This window comes from Lynx canadensis, chromosome C1 (genome assembly GCF_007474595.2).
Source record: "Lynx canadensis isolate LIC74 chromosome C1, mLynCan4.pri.v2, whole genome shotgun sequence".
NCBI lineage: Eukaryota > Metazoa > Chordata > Mammalia > Carnivora > Felidae > Lynx > Lynx canadensis.
Window position 1 is genome coordinate 101410247 of NC_044310.1, and position 25885 is coordinate 101436131.

The 25885-nt window shown below is 44.7% G+C and overlaps 1 protein-coding gene across 1 annotated transcript in view; it reads right to left on the reverse strand.

Annotated features, from left to right (window-relative positions):
- Positions 1-5624: 5624 nt before the first annotated feature.
- The window catches only part of TBX15 (T-box transcription factor 15), a 104253-nt gene continuing 83992 nt past the window's right edge, over positions 5625-25885 (reverse strand). The window contains exons 7-8 of the mRNA XM_030327536.1: positions 18144-18241; positions 5625-8100 (exon numbers count right to left, since the gene is read on the reverse strand). Coding sequence (XP_030183396.1) covers positions 7316-8100; positions 18144-18241 — 883 coding nt within the window. The 3' untranslated portion in view covers positions 5625-7315. The remainder of the gene's footprint in view (positions 8101-18143; positions 18242-25885) is intronic.

Here is a 25885-nt window from a genome sequence, read left to right on the forward strand (position 1 = left end):
GTTTTCTTAGGGCGGGGAATATGACTTACCTATAGCATTCTCAGCATTGCCCAAGTAAATAAATATAAAAACAAAAATCCTGCTGTAAATTAGCTAACTTCTAGTAATTAATAGTGCAAACTCTAAATGGGACAGCCTGAGTATGACCTTGTGTAAGATTTTTAGCATCTGTAATTTTTCTCTCATCTATTATATTAGCATAATAATAATAATAATAATGCTGGCAGGTAATAATAAGCACTTGATAAATGTTTCTTGTTCTATAGTTATTACCACATGGGAGAAGCTCATTCTGCATTGCATAAATCCTCAAGATGTTTTAAGAGAATGGGAAAGAACGCCTACTGAAAGATACCTCTTACGGATAACTGACCTCTAGTGGGGTAAAGTCAACTGCTCCAAATAGTTTTGCCAAACATTCAAGAAGCTGGGACTAGAAGTTAGACTTACCTTTACCAGTCTGGGGTTACAGGAAGAGCAGATCTTCGAAAGTGAGTCCAGATCACTCAGGGGCTTACAGGCACTCCCTGATACCTACCAAATCCATTTCCTTTTCTTCCTAGATTCTCAACTAGACTGTATTTCCCACCTTCTCCTGCAGGTACGTGTGGCCAAACTACACGTGAGTTCAAACTACAAAATCAGGAGGAAGTCATGGAGTCAGTTCCAGGCCTGATTTATAAACATCTTCCATGTTCAAGTTTCCATTCTTTCTCCATCCGCTACTTGAATGGAGAGGAACCAAGCTTGTGTGTTGAAGATAGTGGAGCCTGGAAGGAGCCTGGTTCCTGGAATCACTGCTTGGAAGAGAGCCACCTAATCAGGAAGCCCAGGTAGGATTGCAAGGTGAAGGAGAAATAAACAATAATGTGTTGCTATTTGAGAGTTTGGCTGTTACATCATCCAGAGACAACTTAGGAGAGGCTTTCCCTGCCCATGGGTGGAGGAAGGATGGGCAGTGTGGCAAGAAGGGAAAAACTTCACAAATTCTCTTCACGGAGTCCAGAAATTTCTCCTAGAATGAGAACTGCTGGAGGGTTGACCTGGCAGTCCTCTGGCAGTCCCCTTTGTCCACTTCAGCTTCACTGGGTGAAAATACTAAAAAGGACTCAAAACCTCTTTGGTTTTTTGTGCCTCTGCAGGGCCTGCAGTAAAGTCTAATAAAAGCAGAAAGTGTGAGTAGGAAGCATCTGAAGTGGGAAATGCTGTTAGGCTGGCCCATAAAAGATGAGTGCTATGAGCAGTAAAATGAGCTAAGAAGGAAAACATGATGAATGTTTTCTCGGCCTTAAACAGCAAGATCCCCTTTCACAGTCCCACGTGGCGCTGCATGGCTGGCTGTGGGATCAAGGGGCTCTGTGCAGAGCTCGACGCCGGGACTGTGGCAGTAAGCTTGGCCTAGGGGCGCTGGCGGGTTTCGGGGGGGTTGTAGCCTGACTCCTCTGTGGCCTCCCAGCCCCCACTGGTTCTTTCCAGGATAAAGACTCCCACTGAGACCCTGGAGGAAATCCTGAATTGCCCACGTTACAGTCAGGACAGCTCACATACAAAAAGGAAATCCAGACTCATGGTACCAGGAGCAGGAGGGAGAACATTTGACTTAAGACATTTGAGAGTTGACTTAAGAAGGTGAACATCCTCTCCCCACTGCCAACCGCCATAACTCATTGTCCCATATAGAAAATACTTGTCGTTAATGTGCCGCTTCCCACCCTCTCCTCAGTTTACACGGTTGCCGGTTCTGCAAACAATTCAAATTCCGCCTTCTCCGTGAACACTCCTCTCTTTACTACAGTCCCTTTGAATCTCATTCTCAGAAAAACATAGTGGTGGAAAGACCTGGGCTGGAGCCCTGTCTTTGTTACTCACAAGCTCTTGTGATTTTGTGCACACTGCTAACCTCTATGAGTTTTTATTTCCCCATCTATAAAATAAGGATTGAAATACAAATTCTGTACAGTAGTTGCAAGGATTATAGGATAAACTTGCCCGATGCATAACATGTAATAAAAACTCAATAAAAATGTGTTTCCTTCTAAACTTCTCTAGAATACACGGTCTTTACAACAAATGCAATACTTTCACTGTTCACTGTTTCACATGCATATTATCTTGACTCCTCAACTAAGCTGAAATCTTTGTGAAGGTAGACATTTTCTACATCTCCATATTACATAGAACGGTTGTGAGAAAATTATAGAATGCCAAGCCATATTTAATACTTTTTAATTATCTGTTATTCACCATTTACCTGACTGTTATTAATTAATTGATCCTTTGTTTAGTCATGAAAATAGGACATTACTGGGGCCATGTGGAAGATAGATTTAGATTTGAGGAGTCTCTAAATGACCCCCATCCCAGAAGGCCAGCATCCAGGCTTCAGCAAATAAGGAATGATACTACAGAGCCCAGGGAAGAATGAAATACCCAGCCTCAGCTGACGGAAGACTAGCAGAGCACATCTTCCAGTAAGGATACGGCTGCCCTCGGTGTAAGTTGGAGAAGCAAATTCTGAGGCAACTTCCGCATTTGTACTTGCTCAAATGTCATCTCCTTAGAGCAGCCTTCGTAGAAAACCCTATTTAAAGGAGTCTCCATCCTCATTCTCCAATTACTCTCTAACATTCCTATTATTTGTAATTACCTCAAAATGATAGTTGGAGCCTGGAATTACATTGTTCGTTTGCTAGCGTATCCCATAGTAGTCTCTCACCAGACCACGAACTCCTCAATGGCAGGAACGTGTCCAATTATTCACCTCTACACCCTCATGTCCAGGGCAGTGCTTGACACAGAATAGGCATGAAATACATGCTTATTGAAATTGATCCAGATGAATGAATGAAGCTGTCACAGGCATAGCCTTCTCTGGAAATCAGATCTCCAATTGACAATCATAAACACAAAAGCTTTGTGAAAATTTATCTTTGTGGCTGGGTTTCCTTAGGAGGACAACTCTCCTTTAGTTTACTGAATGCACATTGGTACAGCAGAGCTTCTCCGAAATCCTCCAAGTACTAAGCAATAAATCAAACATTTAGCATCAGCCAAGAAACTGTGCCCTTTCATCTCAACCTTTATACCCCCACTAATGATAAAAGATTTCATAGAAGAGGGTATTAGTCTATAGGCTACAAGAAGGTTCTGAATGTCTTGTTTTATTAAATTACTAAATTTGAATTGAGATGCTATCATTTTTCCTCCAGAAGTTACTTATTTTATTGACTTTTAAGTTATTTGATTCTTTTTCTTATATATCTATTTATTTTTGACAGAGAGAGACAGAGCATGAGCGGGGGGGGGGGGGGGGCAGAGAGAGAGGGAGACACAGAATCCGAAGCAGACTCCAGGCTCTGAACTGTCAGCAGATACTGACAGAGCCCGATGCGGGGCTCGAAACCACAAACTGCGAGATCATGACCTGAGCCGAAGTCTGACGCTCAACCAACTGAGCCACCCAGGCACCCCAAAGTTATTTGATTCTTAACCCATCATTCCTTCCATAAAAATTCTGAGCATCGTTCAAAGCTCAACCCGTGAAAACAGTTCCAATGTCACCTTCTTACACTGAGCATCTCCTCTGAATTTTTGGTCTTTTATATCATTTGCCCCACAAGGTGCATGACTGCCTCAATAGTGAATGCTTTGAAGAAAGAAACTATGACATGCCTTTTTTTCTTTTCAGCACTCCATTATGTACAGGGGATCCTGGCAGGCTAGTATCAAAATTAAATTTACATTAATCTGCCATGGAATACGAGATGAAGAATAAATCTTTGTTAATATGGGCCCATTCATTTGGCGTCAATGCTAATTCAGCCATGCAACCATTTTGCACTGTCCTTGAAAAATGGGTTTGGTTGACCAATTCAGCAGTAAGAATGGCTATGTATTGAGATTCTATACTAGGTCACAAACTTTCCTGGGATGCAAAGAGGAACAAGACAGCCTTTCCTCCAGAAACATGAATGAGGGCAGAATAGCTTTCTACTACCTCTATGTATGTAATCAGTGTGCCAATTATAATGAATTCTCACCATTACCTAAAGAGAATGGGGTAAGGCATATTCTTGACAAATTCTTTATCCAGTTTGTTAAAATAAATGTTTTTATTACTTTCTCATTTATAGATAGAAACATATGCCATAATTGAGATGTAATTGATTTGGACCATTCTAATTAATACAAATTACAGGAATTTTTCTGTAATTAACACTCATAAGTGATTATTGAAATTATTATTCTGTTCAATGAAAGTATGGAAATTTCTATGTAAAGTTTGCTTCTTGGCATATTATGATTATCTGTTACCTAAAACCTCAAACACTATTAGGCCAGTGCATAATATTTGGTATGCTGTTAAATCAAAGAAATAACTGTAAGCTTTATATGTAGTTGTTTTCTATCTACCATCATGAAGCCAAGGATTGACTGCAAGATTTCCAAGTAAATAATGCCTATTTAAATCTTGAGATATGTCATACCCACAATCCATTGAGATTGGGGATCTAGCCCAATGGAGATCCAGCCATTATCTCAGCTATTTTGGCAACCACGTGATAGCTAATGGAATTAACTTGGCATGCCAGTCTTTGAAGTTATTTATAAAACTGACGCAATGATTGGAGAAGTTTTTACTCCCCCAAACCAAGCTCCATTTCCAGTGAATGGGTGTGCTCATGGACAACCTGACCCCCGAAATCGAGCCCCGATGAAATGGGTCAGTGGACTCCCAACGTCGCTGTCAACCGGAAATGATCCAGGATGGAGGGAGAGCAGGGGGCTCTGCTGTTTGGCTCTGCTGCTTCCCATCCATGTTGAATCACTGGCGGGTCACAACTTTAAGAATCCTCATCTCCCATTTGCAAAAACAATACTTCCCACCCTGTCCTTGGACACTGTGAGGCTCAAATGAGAGAATATGGGAGTGTTTATAAGTGAACAGCCTGAGGCACTTTATTAGTCTCTTATCAGTCATTTGGTGCATGAGAACTCAAAATCACGCCTCTGGTCTTGCGGTGGTGCGTTTAAGGGGGGGGGGGGTATAAACTTATGATTAAACAGCCTCAGAGTCACTCTCCCCTCACTCCCTTTGGATAGAATTTCTTTCCTGATTGCCCAAGTGCTTCATGGGACTGCTGGGGCCCTGCAGGACTCGGAGGTCAAATCGCCAGCTCAATCACTTGCTACCTGAGGGCCTTAATCAAGTACTGAAACTTTTTAAAGCTTGTTTCCAGATCTATGAAATGATGATAAACTAATATCTCACAGAACAGTGGGAGGATGAGAGGAGATAGTCATAGAATGGTATCACGCCGGGCACATAGCCAGGGTAAGGATCGCTGTTAGACTGGCACCTGCAGCTAATGTGAGAGGCGAACATCCCACAGAGTTAGACCTGGTTTCAAGTCCTGGCTCCCTCTCTGACACTCTGTGATCCTGGATAATCCGCTCAACCTCTCTGGAGCGCAGTTACTAATCATAAAATGAGCATGGTAATATCTACTTCATGAGGTCTACACAGAGATCACGTAAAGTGGTATAGATGACCGTGCTGTGCTTATTACAAAGCATAATGGAAACGCATAGACTTTTTACTTTTTCCATACAAACACACAGGAAACAATTGCAAAGATTTTATTTAGCGGCTTTCTGTGCTTGGCACTTAGAAACAGTTCCGTGCATAAGGGCAAATTTTTTATACACCTTTACTTCATACATATTTTACATACCCTTTTTATTGCCCCCTTTTTTAATATTCATAATATTGGATTCCCCACTAGGCACATAAATACATTTATCTACAACACCTCAAAACCAAAAATCTTAATAATATCTGTATTACTTGGTATTATTTGCATTTCCACACCACTTAAAAAGTCTAGCTTGCACCAAACTTTGTTTTCTTAACATTAAAGGATTTGAGGGGAAAGGGAAAGATGAAGGAAAAAAACCCAAACTTCAAAATGCAATAAACTATTTGATAAAAATGGAGACCTAAGGGCATGTGGAAGGATGCAGAAAGGCCCGTTTGTAATTCCCTGGAACGTGACTGGATTTCTCCTGCCCCGGGGGCTGCGGGGCAGACAATCCAGGTCAGGTGTCTGGATCTGGCATGCAGATGGCCAGGCCTCGATTTGTCGCCTCTGCTCTTGGTATCATCTGTCGGGATTATAACACCCTTCCTTCTTCACACTCCTGTTCCCCCTCCCCCGCCAGGCTTCACGCTCTGGAATGGGCACTTCCCAGGCAGCGCACCCCTCTTCTAGATCATGCTGGTCAGAGCTGTGGGATCCAAGTGCATTCCTTGCCCGGGTCCTCTCTCCAGTGCCCTGACTCTGCACAGTGTCCCAGAGAGACTTACTCCTCGGTAACGCCATGATTCTATCACCTGTAGGGGGGAGGGGGAGAAACGACCCCAAACCAATCTCCTCGGTGCATTGTCACTCTCACCATTGCTCACACTTCCTCTCTCAGTCTCGCTCTCCGCCTCTCTCTTGCCCACTACTCCTTCTCCTCTTTTCTTATTCGGCTACTCTTACTCCCTTTTCACAGGTACCACTGGGAACGTCAGCGATCGAACAGAGTGAGGAGAGCCAAAGTTCAAAAGCCATCTTTTTCAGGAAGCCAAGTCCAGTTGTAGTGGTGGTGTCTGTCCACCCTTGTGGATAGGAGGGGGTTCCAGGATACACGGTTCATTCCAGAAACAGGGTAAGCTGCAGGGGAGAAAGGTTGGCAGCTACTGCTGACCCAGTCCATCTAGCGTTGTACATAGACCGATTCTTGGTGAAAGCACCCACCTGGGCCCCCCTCCACAGAGTTCTCCCAGTTCCAAGTCTGTGTGTGTGTGTGTGTATCGCTGTAGGTAAGTTTGTGTGCGAATATGTATGTGTGTGTGTGCATGCATGCACGCATGTATGTATGTGTGTACGTATAGGTAGGTCTGTATTTGTGTGGGGGTAACTTTTTATGGCTGCTACATGCTAGCATCTCCCTTAACATTATTATAAAATGATAATTCAGTTTCTTCAAAGGCCACTCTAGAGTAGACAATGCTTTATAAAACTAAGGTTTGGGAAGGCAGGAGAATGGCCACTGAGTTGGAGATGATTCCACACGGTTAAGTATCCTTCAGTGGCTTAAAGGTCTCTTGTTCTTCTTCGGGATGTGCTTTCCTCCTCCAGAAAAAAAAAAAAAAAAAAAAGAAAAGAAAATACACAGTTCCCGTTTTTCAAAGGCGTTGGGCTCCCAAAGAGGAGGATCTGCCCGTGGAGACTCTGGGGCCCCGGCTCCCTTCTGTTCGGCCTGGCCATTAAACCATGTGCACGGACATCTGGGAGGAGGAGCCTGGGACCGCCCCGTACTGCCGGCCGTCACAGGTGTTAGTCGCCTGCTGGTTGTTGGGCGAAGGGCTAATCATGTGCATGCTGTGCTCCATCCCCGTGGGCAGGTACTGCCTCTCTCCAAAGGCCCCGTTGGAAGGAGAAGAACAGAGTAAAGTGCTTTGAGAGGCGCTCAGTTTTTCCGGGCTTGCGGCTAGCCTCGGAGAAGTGGGGAAATTGTATCCGTACAGATTGTAAGGGTTGTGGAGAGAGAAGGCGTTATAGGAGCTCTGCTGCATGTGGCTGCCCCCGAACATGTGTGGTGAGGAGGAGCTCGAGGCTGCATTGCCGGCCTGCATGACATACTGGAACTGGGAAGTGGGGAAGGACCCCAGCTGGCCACCGTAGGCTTCCATCTTGCTGTTGCTAGGCAACGAGGGAGGAGTCGGTATTCCTGAGATCAGGGATGGAGTCCTCTGAGGCATGAAGGTTTCGGAGGGCTGAGTGGCTGAAGCAGTGCCACTCTGGAGCCTGTTGTAGCCACTGTCACTCAGCCCCGGGTAGCTCTGCAAGGCAGCCATGTTGCTTCGGGCACATGGTGGATAATCAGAGAGGTTTAGATTGCACAGCTGGCTCTCTCGACAGCCCACGTTGAAAGTGTTGGGGGCCAGGTGAAATGTTGGAGGAGAACAGGATGGAGACAAAAGGTGAGAAGAAGCTGAAGGCGATGGTGTCCCAGTGCTGGAGGTGGTCGGGGAAGTGCCTGTGCTGCCCCCTGAAAAATAAAAGGTAAATACCATTGAGACAGAGGCCCGTCCAGGCCAGAGGCAAGCCATGCAGGAGGTACCCTCAAATGTCCCAGACGGGCTGATTTTTACAGAACCACAGCTTTCTCTTAACTCAGCAGACCTAAGTGATTCTATCTGTGCACACATACATAGGCATACACACACACACTCTCCAAAAAAGACAGAGATGACACAAAAGAACACTAAACTTTTGTTTGTGTGTAAATGCCTTCAAAGTCTTCTTTAAAAAAAAAAAAAAAAAACTCTTCCAATATTCACTTTGCCACTTCTCACTTGAGGCACGAAGAAGAAACAAATTCACTTTCCAGTAAGACCTCTGGTACTCAGCATTAAAATCCCCCCACAAAACTTCTTCCGTTCTCAGTGGAAAGGCATGAAATATATGTTTTCACCAGGGACTGTTGCAGACTTTGCCATATTTAGTCTTCCAGGTAAAAACACAGCATACCAAATCTCAGGACCATACCCACAGAGGAAATGGGGCACTGGGTCAAGGTTGAGGACTGAGAGGGGCCCAGGTAGTGGGAAGGGAGGCACTGGCCTGAAGTTCTGTCATATGAGAGGTATTATGAGTACAACCGGAAGAGCTAAGCAGAGCTAACCTGTAACTAAATCATCATAATCTAGAGGGTCTGCCAATCTCCCTCTGTAAGACCCTGTCCAGTCTCAGAGACTGGAACAAGGACTGTAAATGTAGTCTGTGGATTTGGGATATTTGTGAGGGCAGGGGTTCAGACAGTCACAAAGTCAGGAGACCTGCGCCCTCACAGCTCTGCCACACGAACCCCCCCCCACCCCCCCAGCTGACCCTGAGCACATCACTTATCTTCTCTGGGTTTGTTTCTTTATCCAGAAGATGAGAAATTGAATTGGATAAGTTAGGAGAAGCTACAAGCTTTAAGTGACAGGATCCCACCTCAGACCAACTAAACAGCAATCAAATGATTCTAATGTGCAGCCGGGGGTGAAAAGCAATGATAAAACCCAAATTCCTTATTTCAAAGTACCCAGAATAGCAATCCTTAAACTTTAAGGGCCATGAGAATCACCTGGAAGGCTTGTTAAAATAGATTGCTGACTGTCCCCAACCACCACCCCGAGTTTCTGATTCTACACGTCTGGGGCAGGGCCTGAGAACATGCATTTCTGAGATTGATGCTGTTTACTGGCATAGAGACCACACTTTGGGGTAGAGGAACTCCAGCTCCCTTTCATCTCCTAAAGTCCCCGTATCTGTGTTTGAAAGAGTTGCTTCTCTGACATGTGGATATTAGAACTGGATTGGCGGCTGATGCACCAACAGATGAAGGGCCAGTTCAACCCCACCTACTTCAAATGTGTTCTCAGAAGCCAAAAAAAAAATGGCCTTTCCAAGGAAGCCAAAAAAAAAAAAAAAAGGACTTTCCAAGCTTCTCCTTTCCCAGGGCTAGGAAGCAGCAGGGTAGCAACCGCTTTTTGCCTCGCCCACTGGCAAAGACAGTGGGGACTGCTGGGGCCGCTGGACCTGTCATCTGAATTCCAGAACGGGAGGCTGCTTTGTCCTCCACAGAGACCCTCCGATGATGGACTCCCTCCTTCAGGGCAAGGTTGGGAATTTCCCAGAGTTCTTTAAAAGCACAGCTTCCCCCCACCCCCACCCCATGAGCCTGGTTACCTTCAGGTCATCCACAACTCATGTGAGGAACCTGAGCTGCTATAAAAGGGTAAAGGACATTTTCAGTGGAAAGGAACAGGAATAAGGTTTCTATCCGTGAGAGAAATGTGAAGAAAACCAGCAGGATTCCAGGGATATTGAGATACAGAGGAACCATCCACAGTGTGCCAGGGAGGAGGATCCAGATGTGCACACCGAGACGCAGATATACCTCAAAGAGAAACCCGAAGTTAATTTTTAGCCTCAGCCTACGTGCACAGATATGGTAGTAGTATTGAAGTACAAACTTAGCTCCTGTCAACAGCTGTGTCAGAGTTAAATTTTTACAAAACCCAACTAGTATCACTTCTTCCTTGGTCACAAAAATTTCCCCCACGAAACTTCCAAGGTAGAACTACAAACAGGAGCTGATTTTAGTTAGAGTCATTTCAGGAAATTCTCCTTCTTTGTTTCTTCTTCATGCCTTAAATTCCTTTAAGAGGGTTCGCGGAAAGATTTTTATTCCACAAACTGAGAGAAGGCCAACATTGTCAACACCCCTGGGAGAAGGAAGCCAGCAGCTGACGGTCATAGGAACAGCACCCAGACAAATTCTAGGTCTGCCGGCCTCCACCCGGGTCATGACCACAGGCAACGTGTCCTGCCTCTTCGTTCTCCTCATCTCTGAAAGACGGTCTCAAACTGATGAGGCTTCACTTTCTATCCTTGCAGAATTATATTTGCGTCTGAGGATGAAACTTACACAAAAGTGTGCATGGCCAACAAGGACTTTTCAAGGAATCCTTTTAATATAAAGGAGTTTGGGGAGGGGACAGCTGAGAAGGAGGAGGAAGAACATCTCCCACTTCTTGTTTTTTGGACCACTGCGTGGCCTCGGCGACAAGGGCCGGCCGGGGAAGGTCAGAGATTCGTTTTCTGCAAGCGGCATTCTGCACACATCTTCCTCCTCTTCCACCCTAAACACTGTGAGCTTCGGTGAAAGCAGCGCTGTGGCACAAGTGGAGAAACTTGACTCCAGCTGTAAAGAGGTTTGTGTTTTATGGGATATGTATCTGGTCTCCTCTCTTTGAAGGTCCGTTCTTGCTCTCCCAGATCTGGTGTTTATGGGGTCCCCGAAGAGACCCCCTGTTCGGCACACTGTACCGTCCTGTTGTGGGTTCGCTCTGTCAGGCACTGGCCCTCGCCCTGCAGCAGGAAGCGCAAGATGCAACAGATGACTTTTTACAACTCTAAATGGTTTTCTCAGATGGCCCGAGATGGAACGAATGGTACTGATTTAAGGCCTCAATTGGTTTCACTACAAAAAAATAAGAAGGGAGCTATTAACAAGTCACAGGGATTTCTGCTGAGCAGATGAGAGGTACATGTTAAAAAGTTTGTAGTCAGCTTGCTTTGGCTTTTAGATGACACTCCCTGGAAATGAGACTTGGTGGCCTGCTGAGTTTCAGGGGGCGGGAGCCCCCACATGAACCAGTGTTTGAAGCTGGGGAGCAAGCCTGTCCAAGAGAAGGTCACATTGCTTCCATTCACTTTGAAGAAGTGCTCTTGTGCACTTAAAGTACTCAATACAAACGACAGCTAGTTTTCAAAGTCCACATAGAGAAGACTGTGGCACTCATTTTGCACAGAAGCAAACGAGATACCGAGAAATCTTTACTCTCGCATGATCTAACAGCTTGTCGGCTGTTAAACAAGATCGGAAGTGCCAGCCAAGCGCTAAATAAGCATAAGGAGGCAGGCTGCCCTCCCTGTGCATCTCAACACTCGGCTGCCTGAGGCCTCTCATCACAGAAGAGCTAGGGCAGAGTGGAAAGCCAGGCGACACTGATACAAAGGGGGCAGAGCTGCCTCTCAGAGAAAAGCACACCTCCCTTTCTTGTATAACATTCTCGCCTCACCCCTCTGCCACAGCCAGGTCCTGAATGCTCTCAGGGTCTTGATTGAAGCTTTATTAATAGAGGAGTGTGGGCTGTAGCATTTGGATTGCCCAGCTGTCTTACTGATTACGGGACCTTGCAAGTTAGCCTCTCTCTATACAAATGGAATTTCGGGTATCTACCTTTGTAGGGATGTTCTGAGAAACAGATGAAATAACATATAATACAAAGTGCACAAAGGCATTAAATATTTATTTCCATTTCTTTTCCCTTCTGTCAGTGAAGAAGGAGTGAAAGAAGGAGCAAGGAATCACAGGGCATTTGAGTTCTGATGGGGAGACTCTCAGGTGTTGGCTTCTGTCCACGGAGCTGAGCATGTCTGGCCTCCCTGCACTCTGGTGAGCATATGTCACAGCTAGATGCCCGGATGTAACAGGCTGGAGGAGCCTCCGTGGTTGCGAATGACAGAGCACTGGGCCCGTGACCACTATGGGCCCACTAAGCCTGTACTCCCAAAGGCTAAACCAGCTCTGTTTCCTCTCTGAACGATCTTTCCCTCTCGCCTCACCCCTGCCTAGAATGGAAATTCCATGCTCTGTGTCTCTATTCTCAGATCAAGCAAGCGGAATTGAACACAAATAGGTAGGTTGGTGTCTTTCCCACTGTCCCCAGAGGCCTTAATCCATGTCTGAGAGGTGATTAAAATGTAATGCCCTAAGTAGCTGAAAACTCTGGTATTCCAGGACCAATCCCCCACCCGCCCCACCTCCCTGCATCTTGTTTTACCCATGGACCCAAGTGAGGAGATACTCATTGAAATTCATATTCAACATTAACTTGTTCCAATATTCAAGGCTCAGAGCCAAAATAACCAAAAAGAATACATGTTTAGCAGTGATTCCATAACGAGGACAATAACCTAGAATATACTTGTGTACCATGAAGACAAGTACAATGTGACCATGAAAATCCTGAATACCAAACCTGCTGACTTTTGCATCTTTAGATTGATCACTTCCAGACTGTAATATGGAGGCGTTCACATACAGTTTCCTTTTGGGTTTATTTTGTTGTGCTTTCCCCCCACCCAAAAAATTGAAAAACAGTAAAAACAAGACCCCATCTGGGCTAGTAAAGAATAAATTTCCATGTAATTACTTGGTTGCGTAAGCCAGACTCTTCTCTCATATAACTTGGTGGCATGTGTCCCTTGGAGAATGTGGGATCACTGTGTCCCTGAGTAGCCGCCTTTGAGGCGTTCAAACAGGGAAAAGGTAAGATGTCAGCACCCTGTGGACTGATCCCAGGGAATAAACCCAAAAGCCATAAAGTTAAGGATAACAACTCCATTCCTCCCTACTATGGAATTACCCTTAGTTGAAATGATGGCCCTTCTTAGAATGCAAATGTGAAACATTATAGTGCTAATGAGAATTGTGTGGTTTCAATCTTAGAAAGACTCTTAACGCATCCTTCTCCATAAAGCTTAAAGATATACATAGATCCAGACCTCTTCCTTTTTTTTAAATGTTTATTTTTGAGAGAGAGAGAGAGAGAGAGAGAGAGTGAGACAGAGGATCAGAAGCAGGGTCTGCGCTGACAGCAGAGAGCCCCATGTCAGGCTCTAACCCACAAACCGTGAGATCATGACCTGAGCCAAAGTCAGATGCTTACCTGGTGCCCCTAATCTAGCTTGTAATATATTCACCCAATTCTCATTTTTCACATTGGTCTTTTGGGTTCTGAGTCTCTCTGTTTCCTGAATGGCCCTGTCTCACACCTACCACCGTGCCTAGCTGGGCTGGCCCTGTTTTTTCACATTCCATGAACTGGTCTGTTTTCTCTGCTCCTTGTTTGACTGCCTTCCCTGCGGCCATGTACACACCAATTGTGATTGCCATTGAGGGCCAATCTGCCTGTCTCCTGGCCACAGTACCCAGCTTCCCACTGAGAAAACCCCCATCCCCCGCTCTCAGCTCTCCACCCCTACCTCCAGGGAAGGCATGTGACTAAGAGCTGGATGGTCCACGCATCATATTCCCCACCCCTGACCACAGTAATTGGTTCGGGGGTGACGCAATTTGAGTCAATGAGACTCAGAGATTTTGCTAGAAACCTTCAGAGGGGCACATGACCCTTTCCCTCAAATTGAAACTTAAGATGTAGGTCTACTGCTGCTCACAGCTATGTTACCATCATGGGGGTCTGAGGATGAAGTCAGGTGGGAGCCTGGAGCAGGTGGTGGCAAGGGAGATTAGAGGTGTGGACGGATTCCAGAACTTGGAGATGGGGGCTACCTACGGTGGGGAAGAAGGCAGGGAAACACCCAGGATGATGCATATATATAGTGGTGTTCTTCCCCCAGGAGAGGGCGCCAAGTCTGTAAGGTAAATCGTGTGCTAGATTTCTGGACACGTTGAGCATCAGGGACTTTGGGACAAAACAAAATGTATGTCGCCACTGTTTTAGTGGACTGAGTTCAGACACCCTGTCAATCCCTGTCACGAGCTCCTCACAAGCTGTCCCTTGAACTGTCCCCTTTCCCTGTGTTTTACTGGTTTGAATTTCTCAGTTTCTGATCCCTTTCCAGGACCAACCTCTAATTGTTATAAATCAAGCTGATGAAAATCCCAGCACCAACAGAGATGCTCATATCCTTTTAACTGCCTGACAAACATTAAAAGACCCAATAGTGTTGAGGTCTTTTCTGGTGAGGTCTGCTACCATTTGAGGAAGAGGGAGTGTTCCATAAATGGCAGGTCTCCTTATTTCCACAGATGGAGATGGACTGCCAGCTCTGGTGTCACTGGTCCAAGATGGTTCCTTCCTGGTACAAGAGTTGTCAGCCCCTTGGACACGGATGGTGCTCACACAAGCTCTTTCAGTTTGGGCCGTACAAACAGCTCCACTGTATATATCATCAGAACAACAGGACTGCACTTGGCCATAACTGACCTGGGCTCTTCTTTTTTCTTCTCTACCTGTGTTGCCTCAGTCAACGTCCCCAAGCATCACCTACTTGGTTAGTTCATTTTGTCCCTGCCACTATCAGTGTTCATGCAGAAGCCCCTCCTGAAATAGAATCCTATCTCCAGACTCTCCAAACATGTGAACTCCCTTGCTGATTCTAAATGAAGACATCTGAAGGTAAGACCATACACTTGACTTCATAAAAATAGAATATCGACCTATTTAGAATTAATGCTCAAGGTGTTGGCAAGAAAACATCAATTGGAAGTGTAAACTAAAAAACAATGTTGTGGACAATCAAAGCTCTAGTAAGAATGAAGAAATCAAATGTGGTCTAATGGAAAGGGAACTGCCCTGTCAAGATGGAGACGCACTTCGGAATCCTCAGCTCACTTCTGCCACCATTTACCTGCAGATATGTGAGCAGACTTTGCTCGGTGCCTCGGTTTCTCTTTGTGTAAAAGGCAGAGGATAATGAATCCCATGCATGCTTCTCCATAGGAGAAAACAACTATATAGAATACCCATTCAATATATTTTTTTAAACAGAAGGATTTGGGTTTTTGCAAAACTGTGGCTAATTCAACTAAGGGCTTTCCTTGCAATGTTATCAACAAATGGGACTTCATGAAAGAGAAATAAAAATGACAGCAAGGACGGGATGAAAAAAGCATCTGTAACCTCATTCAGACAGAAGAGTCTAGCTTCCAGCAACAGCAGCAGAAGCAGCAGTAGAAAACAGTCTTAGGGCCATGTATTTGACATGCCAGATATTCATATGTCTGAAGCAGTAAGGTTATATGGACACTGGGTAAGTCAGTCATTATGTGGAGCTTAGGTTTTGTGTCAACACTGCCAATACTCTCTTCACCAAAAGGGAATTACTACAAGATCAGTCTGCCACCGAAGTTCCCTCTAGAAGGTCATCACTTTCTACTCCTTCTAAGACACGAGACAGTTCAACACAGGTGGCTATGTCTCTTTTCTTCGTTTCATGCGTGATACTGTCCAGAGCTACCGGAATTCTTAGTTCTTAAGGGAGGAGGGAGTGAATGTTGTTTCTTTTATGTCCTTTGTTAATGTGAAGAAACCAAGCCACATATTTTTTAATAATGAGAATCTGGATCAAGTTCAATGTATAGTTCAAAAATGGATTCCAATTAAACAATTGAATAGAATTTTGGCTCTCCCTCCAGCCCCATCCCACTACCATATGTATCTAGTAATTCCAAGTTCATCCCCCACCAATAAAAAATGGACTCCCTAATTAAATGTGACATTTTACTTCAAAAGTCCAGTTTCTCTTAAACCATTGTTTCCCAAGTGTCAACAATAAATTTATCATATGGATAAATTTTCGATAGAAACACCGTGAAACCGGCCATGTTACACACCTAAGCAACTCACGCCAGTTCCCTCTGCCTGTGCCTGCCTAACGGCCCCACGTGCTGCTGAAATACAGGTTGCCAACCCCAGTCATCACTCCACATCCACATCTACACACATATTAGGTAGTTGTGCTCCAAGCACATGTATCAGACAGTGACCCTGCCTACCTGAGCCACAGTGCCACCAAGTGACTTCACTTGGCATTGTTCATTAGGTACTTCCAGGGTGCCAGGCCCTGTGACAGTTCTTGAGAACACAGCAGTGAACACAATGTCCCCACCCATGCCTGCTTCTCAAGAACTGGAAATACCCCTGCCAACATTCTCACACCAGCCTCCATGATACAAACTCTTGCTTAGCTAGAGCTTGCAAAATCGACATAAAGCAAGGGCAAAGAAGCAAGGAGCCACCTCAGAAATAAACAGGATCAAGTAAGTATCTTTGCATGAGAATGACACATGTTCCTTTATGAAGCATGTTTACATAAATGATCTTGTAAAAAAATTACCCCTCTTTGGTGGGTGAGGAAAACAGATTCACTAGAAGTACCTTGCCCAAGGTTATAGAGAGGTAGTGGCCATCCAAGATGGAGACCCAGATTTCCCAACTGTCAGAATACCTCTGCCTCCTAAGGGCCACAAGAGCCTAGAAGCAATAGCAACACCCTGAAGATGTATTGACCCTTCTTTTCTCACAGGATTATGAGGAGAAGGCTGCTTCATGCAGAGGGCTTCCATTTCTCCTCCATTTATTAAAAAAAAAAAAAAAGAGAGAGAGAGAAATTCTGGATCACTTGCCTCACCAGATCCCTGTGAAGGTGAATGGTCTAATCATGTTTTAAATAACTAATCATCAGAAAGGCAGTATCTCTTGTCCCTGATGCATCTGCCTCTCAGGTATCCATGTACAGGGACAGAGAGGGACAGAGATGGTGGCAATGACGACCACTGCCACCACCACCACGAGAGCTAGCATGTCGTGAGCGCTTCCCCTGTTTCCATTGTCTCATTTAATCCTCACAAAAATTCTCCACTTTGCACATGAGAAAACTAAGTATCAGAAAGGATTAGGGACTTGGTCAAGGTCCCAAAGCTAGGAAGAGCCTAACCCAAGCGGTCTGACTCCAGACCCTATGTTTTCAATCGCTTTATCTTACAATCTGAGAGAGTGCAATAATATAGGTTACAAAACCTAATTTAGCGTGCAAACCACCAGAAGCTCCCCTGGGAGGGGAATGTAATATAATGTATCATCAAGTCCTAGAAGGGTCTCCCATATGGCAGAGCCACAATTTCAAAACTCAGGGCTCTATTAACGGCAGCCATGTGACAGAACAGAATAAGCTTTGTCTGTAATTTTGGCCCGTGCCACTCTGGGACGGGAGGAGGTTGGAGAGGGAGGCTTATAAAGCATCTGACACTCTGGAAGCTTCCCCAGGTGAACGGGGGCTGTGCTGGGAAGAGCCACCGATGGGACTGAAGAAAGGAGTTGAGGTCAGCCCACGAATCACCTGTGAGCAGGCCACAGGCTTCCCGACCTGAGCTGCCAGAGAGGGCAGACCCTGGAAGAAAGGACAAAGCAGTGCAAGGAAAAAGTCCACCCAGCCCACCAACCTGAGGCAGGTGTTGTTCCACGTAAGCAAGAACAGGAGGGAACACAAGTCGCGAGACTCCGACGGGCTTGTGGCAGCCCCCCACCCCCCTTGCTGTCAGACCTGAGCAATTCACTGCCATTGTGCGGGCCGAGTTTGTTCTCATCTACAAAACTAGATTAAGAAAACTGATAAGGCTGCCATGAGGAATAAATGATGTTATTACGAAGATCTCTTCGAGTACCAAGGGCTATGTGAACGTTCAGGGGTAGAAGTAATAATTTCACCACCATCATAATCGTGAACCTAACCCTGCTTTTAGGAAGAGTGAAAGCGTGCTGCCTCTGGAACTGGCTTGTTTGAGCAAGTGGTTATGCTTTGGTTATTTAGGGCGCTACCAAGTACTCTTCGTTCTAGAAGAACGGGTGTAACTCATGGCTTGGCTTGGGGCCAGATGTGCTATATTCAGTTCTGCTCCCACTCTCCTCGGCACTATCACCAGGCAGAGGCCGTGCCCCACGACTTTACCTTGTTGCTTTTGCATGGTGGTGAAATCCTCAAAGGTGAGTGTGCGCACAGGGGGTCTCCAGAACGCGTAAGTCTCCATGATGGCTTCCAGTCCGGTCCTGCCAAGGAGAAAAGTCAGCAAAGGGAGTTGTAAATAATGCCAAGAAATGCACTGACTTTTTAAAGATCTGTGGTGATTTGTCTGAGAAGTGGTATAGACATAGGCACTGAGAGATATCACCACTGGGGGCAATTCGTCTGGAAGAGCGCAAGGTATAGATGACACTGAAGTGCAAAAGGAAGAAGAAATTAGCCCAATTCAGATTATTTGCGAGTAAGTCGTAACTATGATGGACTTTTCCTCTGAGCTTTCTTCAAAGGATGTCTGGTCTGCATGGAAAAAAAAAACCCACCTTAATTGTTAAAGGTCAAGGTCACTAATATCACGAATGGAGTTGAACAGAGAGTAGCGCTGCCGGTTTCTCTAGCACAGGACGATGTCGTCATCATTACCACAGTGACACAGACACAGACTGCCCCAGCTCTATCAGTGAATATGTGGAGTCAATGAAATTGTCAAATACCTGTGGCTTTACAGGCTTCTTAAATCAACAGAGGCAAGCAGGGCAGATACACTTGAGTTTCCGTTGCCTTAAAAAACACCCACCTGAAGGCAAAGAAAGGGTTTGGTCCCAGAAACTATACCTCAAGCAAAAAGGCCAAGACCTTTCTGTAAATATTTACCTGTATTTTATCATCTAATAATCAAGCTGGTCGTTGAGGGTCACTTACTTGAGACAGTCAGACCACAGGAAACATCCAGGATTTTACGAATACATTAAGGCTTCTCTGTTTCATTGATACTGGAGGTTCCATTAATTGAAATATGCACACAGTGCCTACTTTACCCGTCAATAAATTCTCTCTCTGTCATATATATGAGGTGCTGATGGGCACAATTTCAACATAACTGTCCAAGTTATCTCAGACATATTCTTGCTGATACTCCAAGTCCTCGGAACAGAGTCCTGGCTGGGGCTTCGTTTAAAGCTTTGAACATAGCTTCTGATTATTCACTTTTCTTTAAAATTAACTGCTTCACTTCTAAGTGGAGGGAAGGGAAGTTCAGGGACTACAGGGAAGGCAGGACAAGGAGGGTAGAGAAAACGAGGTGACATAGTCCTTTCATTACAAAGTTACTGGAAGGTAACATGGCGTCCCTTCCCAGAAAAGACAAGCTTTCCCTCCTGAGATGAAAACACGCTGCCTGTCCTGCTCCCTAGGCAATACATTTCCAGAGTTGTCTTCAGTCCTGCAGACCAAGAACAAAGTGAGAAGTTTTAAGTGAGAACAAATATCCTTTCCTTATAAATGACTATAAGATCCCCTGAGGTTCTTCTCAGATGAGCTGCTGATACACTGATTGGCTCTTTATGTTGGAAAATCTCCTCTCTGAACAGCCCTTACTTGCACAGTTAACTTTCTAAAGTCTTCCCTGGAATCTTGGAGGCTTTAAATACACCAATGTTGGCAAATTGAACTCTGTATTTTTAGAAGAGGTTGAGAAGAGAGGGTGTTGCATGGTGTTTATTAGCTGTTAATCTGTTAAAAGTAGGAATAGAAGACGTGTCCACATACTCACCTACATCAATGCTGAATACAGTACATGAAACTATTTGTGGAGAGAAAGAGTCCAGGCAATTAGGGAGTTCACAATAATAAGGGGATAGGCAGATAAAGGCATGCCGAGCTTTGATGATTGTAAGAAAGAGATAGGCCGGGCCTAGATCTCACTGCCTTGCTCTGGAATGCTGGCCACCCACCAGAACATCTTAGGATTCCCTTTAATGGCACGGCAGGCTCCCTGCAAATGGCAAGGCCTTTGTTGCTCCACCTCCGATTCCATTCTTCCCAGGAACATGTACTAACGAGGGGCAAAATATTAGCTCAAGGACAAAGAACAGTCCCTTCTCATTTCCTAATAAAGTGACAGAAGACTGAAGTAACAATAATACACTGTTATACTTGCCAATATTGTATTTATTAAAGAAATATAAAAAGCTTTGATTTCATTTTCACAACAGGCAAAAAGAATGTGGCAAAGGTATTCATGATTTTATTTAAGCAGTCAACTCTCTATAGGATAGTGGCCATTTGCCCATCTGTCCAAGTCTAAAATCCAACTGAAAGACTGAGTCATGGAATCAATAGGTTTAAAAATTGGGAAAGTTGGGGTGCCTGGGTGACTCAGTCGGTTAAGCATCTGACTTCAGCTCAGCTCATGATCTCGCAGTTTGTGACTTCGAGCCCCACGTCGGGCTCTGTGCTGACAGCTCAGAGCCTGGAGCCTTCTTTGGATTCTCCGTCTCACTCTCTCTCTGCCCCGTCCATGCTCGTGCTCTGTCTCTCTTTCTCTCTCAGAAATAAATAAACATTAAAAAAAAATTTTTTTAATAAAAAAACAAAAGGGAAATTCCTGGGTATCACCTACTTCTACTTCCTGTGATGCCAGCTTGGATGGTTATTCAGCCTTTGTTGGAGTATTTCCCAAGGAAAATACTCAGTTTTCTAACAGACATTAGAAAGTTCTTTCTGACCTTGGGCTGAAATCTCTGATGTAACTTTTACCCTCTGGTTCCTTTACCAATGAGGAAATGGTGACAGTGCCAGACGGTTTCCACATCCCCTTCAGGAAGACTTTCCTTAGCCGTTAAGAATGTAATGTACGAGATTCCACATATGGACACAGCCATGGTCTATCCAGTCCAGGGGTCGGTCACAAGATTCATTTTGGTGGTGGGGTGGTGGGGGAGGGGTCACGACTACTGAAAAATAATGACTAAGACCACACATTCCTCACCACACTTGGCCGTGGCTCCATCCTTCACAGAATTATCCTGGATACTCCCTGAACCTATTTATATATGCAAAGCATGTCTCTTTTTAGAAAAATTAATCCTATTTGTTTACTATATGCCACATCTTATTTGTCCTCAAACTCCATTAAGCTTCACTGGATAGATCTAATTGTTGGAAAGTACTAGTTCTATGTATCAGGCTCGGGTGATGGGCCACGGCAAGATAAGTTCCAGGTAATCCAGCCCTCTCCATTACTAGCATGTCTGCTTTGGATCCCATGTTTCTCTGTGTCCCAGTGCTTAAGGTGATGCCTATTGCCTGGTTAGATCTCAATTTACATGCACTGAATTCATTAAAAAGGAGTGAATTTTCACCCTGTGTTTTATTACTGAGCCATCATTTCATGAACTGTAGCCAGTGTAAAACTTAGAAAAACAACTTGATGGAAAATCAGGACTCTGAAGACAAAAGGACTCCTTTGGTATTGGAGAAGTGGGACTTGTTTCCATAGCTGTTTGTGCCTTTCTTGACTCAGGTCCCAGAGGGGTTTCACTTTTCCTTTGGTTTCTTCTGTTCCAGTCACAGAATTTCTGACCTGCAAGTCTGAGTCCCCTATCAGAGGCCCGTCATTTCTACCCTCATCTTCTCTTACAAGAGTCTTTGCCAACTACCCATTAACATCTTCGGCCACTTGGACATCTATTCAAAGTTTATCGTGAGCAGCACATTGTTTACTTATTCATCACCATTGAACGCTGGGTTTGTAAAATTTTATCTTAAGGTTCTTAAAAGTGAATTCATTGTCTAACAGATTAAAAAAAAAAAAAGGCAGTCTTAGGTAACCTCACGTCATTAACATGTTCCACATGGTGGGCCTCTCTGGGTCCGTTGCACACCAGAGACCTGATGTCACGTCTGAGGTTTCCAATCAGAGATGATCATATTGGCAAGTGCCTCCTTCTTGCTTACTTTTCCTTGTTTGCTCCAGTGACAAGAGAGGCCATATCTAACCCTTTTTGTTCAGTGCTTTGGCTGGAATCATCTCTCTGATTTCCAGGCCTCTTCTCTTTAGACTTTTCAGTCTGCTCACTGGCCAAACCAACAGAATGTGCTCAAGAGGAGGGAGAAAAGGAAGGAAAGGAAGCAAGCCAAAGATCTCTTTTACAAATTGATGCTGCCTCAAGATCAACTGATTTGAAAAAAAAAAAAAAAAAAAGCCAGACTGCAAAGAATTATTCTTCCAAATTCTCATTAAAAATAAAATGTGGGATTGCCCCACTTTGGAGTTCAGCAAATATTTGATAATTATAACAACAATTATAACTACATTCATGAATCTATTAGGTAGCACGTTGATGTATACTTTGTTTTTTTATTTGTGTTGAGAGACAGGGTTGCTTTTTATGATTCTTCTATTTATTTTCTCTGTAGTTCTGACTTTTAACTCTTCCCCAAGTTATTTGCTGGTGATTCCGGCAACAAAGGGAACCTATACTAGGGATTGATAAGGCCATCGGCCATCTGTCAATAACAGACAGTCAAGAAATACAGAGATGGGGTTTTGAAGTCACAAAGAAGTTTTCCAACCAGTAAATGTGCCATGTTCAGGAGATTTAAAAACAAAAAAGAGCAGAGGGTCTTTACTGTAATTTGGGAGTGTCCTGTTTAACAAAAAGAGAAAAACGTGTAGGGGTGCCTGGGTGGCTCAGTTGGCTAAGCGTCCGACTCTTGATTTTGGCTCAGGTCATGAGCTCACGGTTCACGGTTCCAGCCCGACACTGGCAGCATGGAGCCTGTTTAGGATTCTCTCTCTCCCTCTCTCTGTCTGCCCCTTCCCTGCTTACACATACCATCTCAAAATAAATAAATAAACTTAGAAGAAAGAGAGAACAACATGTAAATGACTAATTCTGACCTGTGTGATCAGTGCTACACTGACGATACATAGAAGATGCCATGGAGCCCTGAACAAGAAGTACTTCCTACACCTGGGAAACTCCAGGATCACTCCATGATAGGCCAGTGACTTCAGCTTTATATTAAAGGTTACTCAGCAGTTTCCCACACAGACAAGAGGCAGAAAGACCTTTCCTAGGAGAGCTAACAGTGTGCGCAAAGCCTTGGAGGTATGGAAGGGAAGGCACGTTCTGGGAACTGAAAATAGTTCAGGGTGACTGGAGCTCCAGGTGCAAGATGAGATGATGGGGCAGATACTGTGGATATTTATGCCATGTTAGGTGCTTGGATTTTATCCCATGGGCGGTACTGCACCTCTGATCTTTCCTCTCTCTTCCCGTTCCAGCATTTGAAAAGACACAGAACCAGAATACACTGTTCTTTCAGATCTAATTACCATATCTCAACTTTCTAATCCTTTTTCTTAGACTGTCCTTCATCCACTGAGGTGAGGGCAAACCTTCCACACCTTCTTCTTTCCTGGATCTGGAATTGGCTCCTACGTATTTGTTGTCCAGGAATATTTTAAAAGGCCCCCCAACAGAGGTCTGCAAATTGGAAACAACACCAACAACAAGCCATCATTCAAAACTTGGCTTTAGATGGTACAACAAGTATATCTACACGCTGATTGGCTGTCACTGATGTGCCTTACAGTGGTTTGGAAGAACAGGTGTCCAATGGGCACATGCTTGGAGTTGAGTCAAAACTGTTCCTTCCCAAGGGATTCCCAGCTCGGGAACCCTGCCCCCCACCCCACATGGAGTCTGAATGGGTAGCAATGGGACTCTCGAAGGAGTTTTCATTGCCTCAGGAAGTACAGTAACAATCCCTGATGACACAAAGCAGGCTAACTAAAAGAGTAAGTTTCTTTGCATTTGCCTGGAATGGTCAAACTTTAATTTGGTAACACACGAGATGCAGATTAGCACAGTGGTTAAGAAGGACCAAAAGCGGGGCCCTTGGGGGACTCAGTTGGTTGAGCGGCCAACTTCGGCTCAGGTCATGATCTCACGGTCTGTGGGTTCGAGCCCCGCGTTGGGCTCTGTGCTGACAGCTCAGAGCCTGGAGCCTGCTTCAGATTCTGTGTCTCCCTCTCTCTCTGCTCCTCCCCGGCTTGCACTCTGTCTCTCTCTGTCTCTCAAAAATGAATAAACGTTAAAAACAATTTTTTTTTTAAAGAAGACCAAGAGCTTTGGAGCCAGACTGCCTGGGCCCAAACTGCAACCCGGCTGCTTATCAGTGCAATCTTGACCAGGCCATACAACCTTCTCATGCCTCAGCCTCACTCTCAATAAAACGGAAATAATGATACTACTCCCTCCTCATTGTTACTTAATAAATGTAGATTGATTAAAGACAAAATACATCCGAACAAGAGAAAAAAACATAATGAAAGCTTGAGGACCATCAGTCTAACTCAAGCAAACAAAATCCCACCGTCAGCTCAGGTTGTGACCTATAACAGGAGAAAACACTCTTATTTCCCTGGAATTCAAAACTGTGTCAGCCCTCTGGTTCTGGATTGAATGTGGAGGGACCTGCATGTTACCTAATTCCATCTCTCATTCTCTCCTCAAGGAACTGAAAACGTGTCCCTCAAGCCTCTGTAGGCCTCATTATCTTGCAGATATTTCAGACTCCAATATGTTAGCCATTAAAAAGACGTCACTCTGTTAGATGACACCATCCCTGGGCGAGAGCCATAGATAATAAAACAACTGCCAACTTTCCCTGGCAAACCAATGGAGCCAAGAGGACAATGGTGGAAAAGGTTCATGACAGAGGAGAGAGAACAAATAACAAGGCAGAGAAAAATGTTAAATACTGGCTGGAAGACCAAAAGCCAGGGGACGTGATAAACAGCCATGGCCTGGAAGAAGAGGGGGAGTCTGGCAGGACGCTGCCACCAGAGTCTAGTACAGGGCCAGCTACCTTGACCTGTAGATGCAGCAGTTCCCAAGAGGGAGTCTAGTGCCGATTACTTACTTTAGATCTGCTAAATGGCACCCGTGCCAGGGATAACAAAAGAGTCTGAAAAATCTACAGGGGCTAGTAAGAGTGCCAGGAATGAGCAGGATGAGACTGGCTGGAAAAACACAGTCAATGGCTTTAGGGAGAACAAATAAAAATATAGAAATTGAAAGTGAGGGAGACACTTGGAAGTCATGCTGGTTGAAAGAAGGCAAGTGGTCAGTGCATTGGCTCTAAGTTTGCTATGTGAGCCTTCATGAGTGACAGGGACCCGGAGAGGGACAAGAGCAAAGCTGTCTGCTGACTGGCAAGCTGTGCCTAATAGAGGACGGTGACATCACCCTCTGGATGCTGCCATTGGCTGGATTTGCAAATTCTGAAAGCTAGTACCTCACTCTACTCAGCTTTACCATCCGTCAAATGGGAAACACTCTAACAATACCAATCAACTTGGAGATAAAAAGGGAAAACCTGGACCACCGATACTACGTGAGATGATTATTACTAATGTTATCGTATACTTATGATTCAAATTCCTGGAAATGAATATACAAGGTTGAACGGTATGAAACTGCCGATATTTTACCTCTTTGACCCACAAATATAGTAATTTCATATGTTCAGCTTAAGAGGTAGGCCAGGGTGTGGACAAGACTGGAAACACTTGGTTGTAACAGAATTCTTCTAACAGACTTTGACGGAGACCCACCCTGCACACTTCTTCCCCAACTCACAAAGAAAAATGGTTTCTTTCAGACCTAAGCACTGATGACCTGGCCCTGGGGCTAGTGTCTGGCTGACTCTTCCTTTTCCTTCCTTTTCATTTCCATTCACTGGAGGCATTCTGATTCCACTCTGGGTTTTGTGAGAAAGGGCTGGGCCTTCACAAGGTTTCCTGTCTGTGCTCAAGAAGGTGATTCTTCACTCTATGAACATTGTCTTGGGACAGCAGCTGCTGAAGACGGGGGTCACAG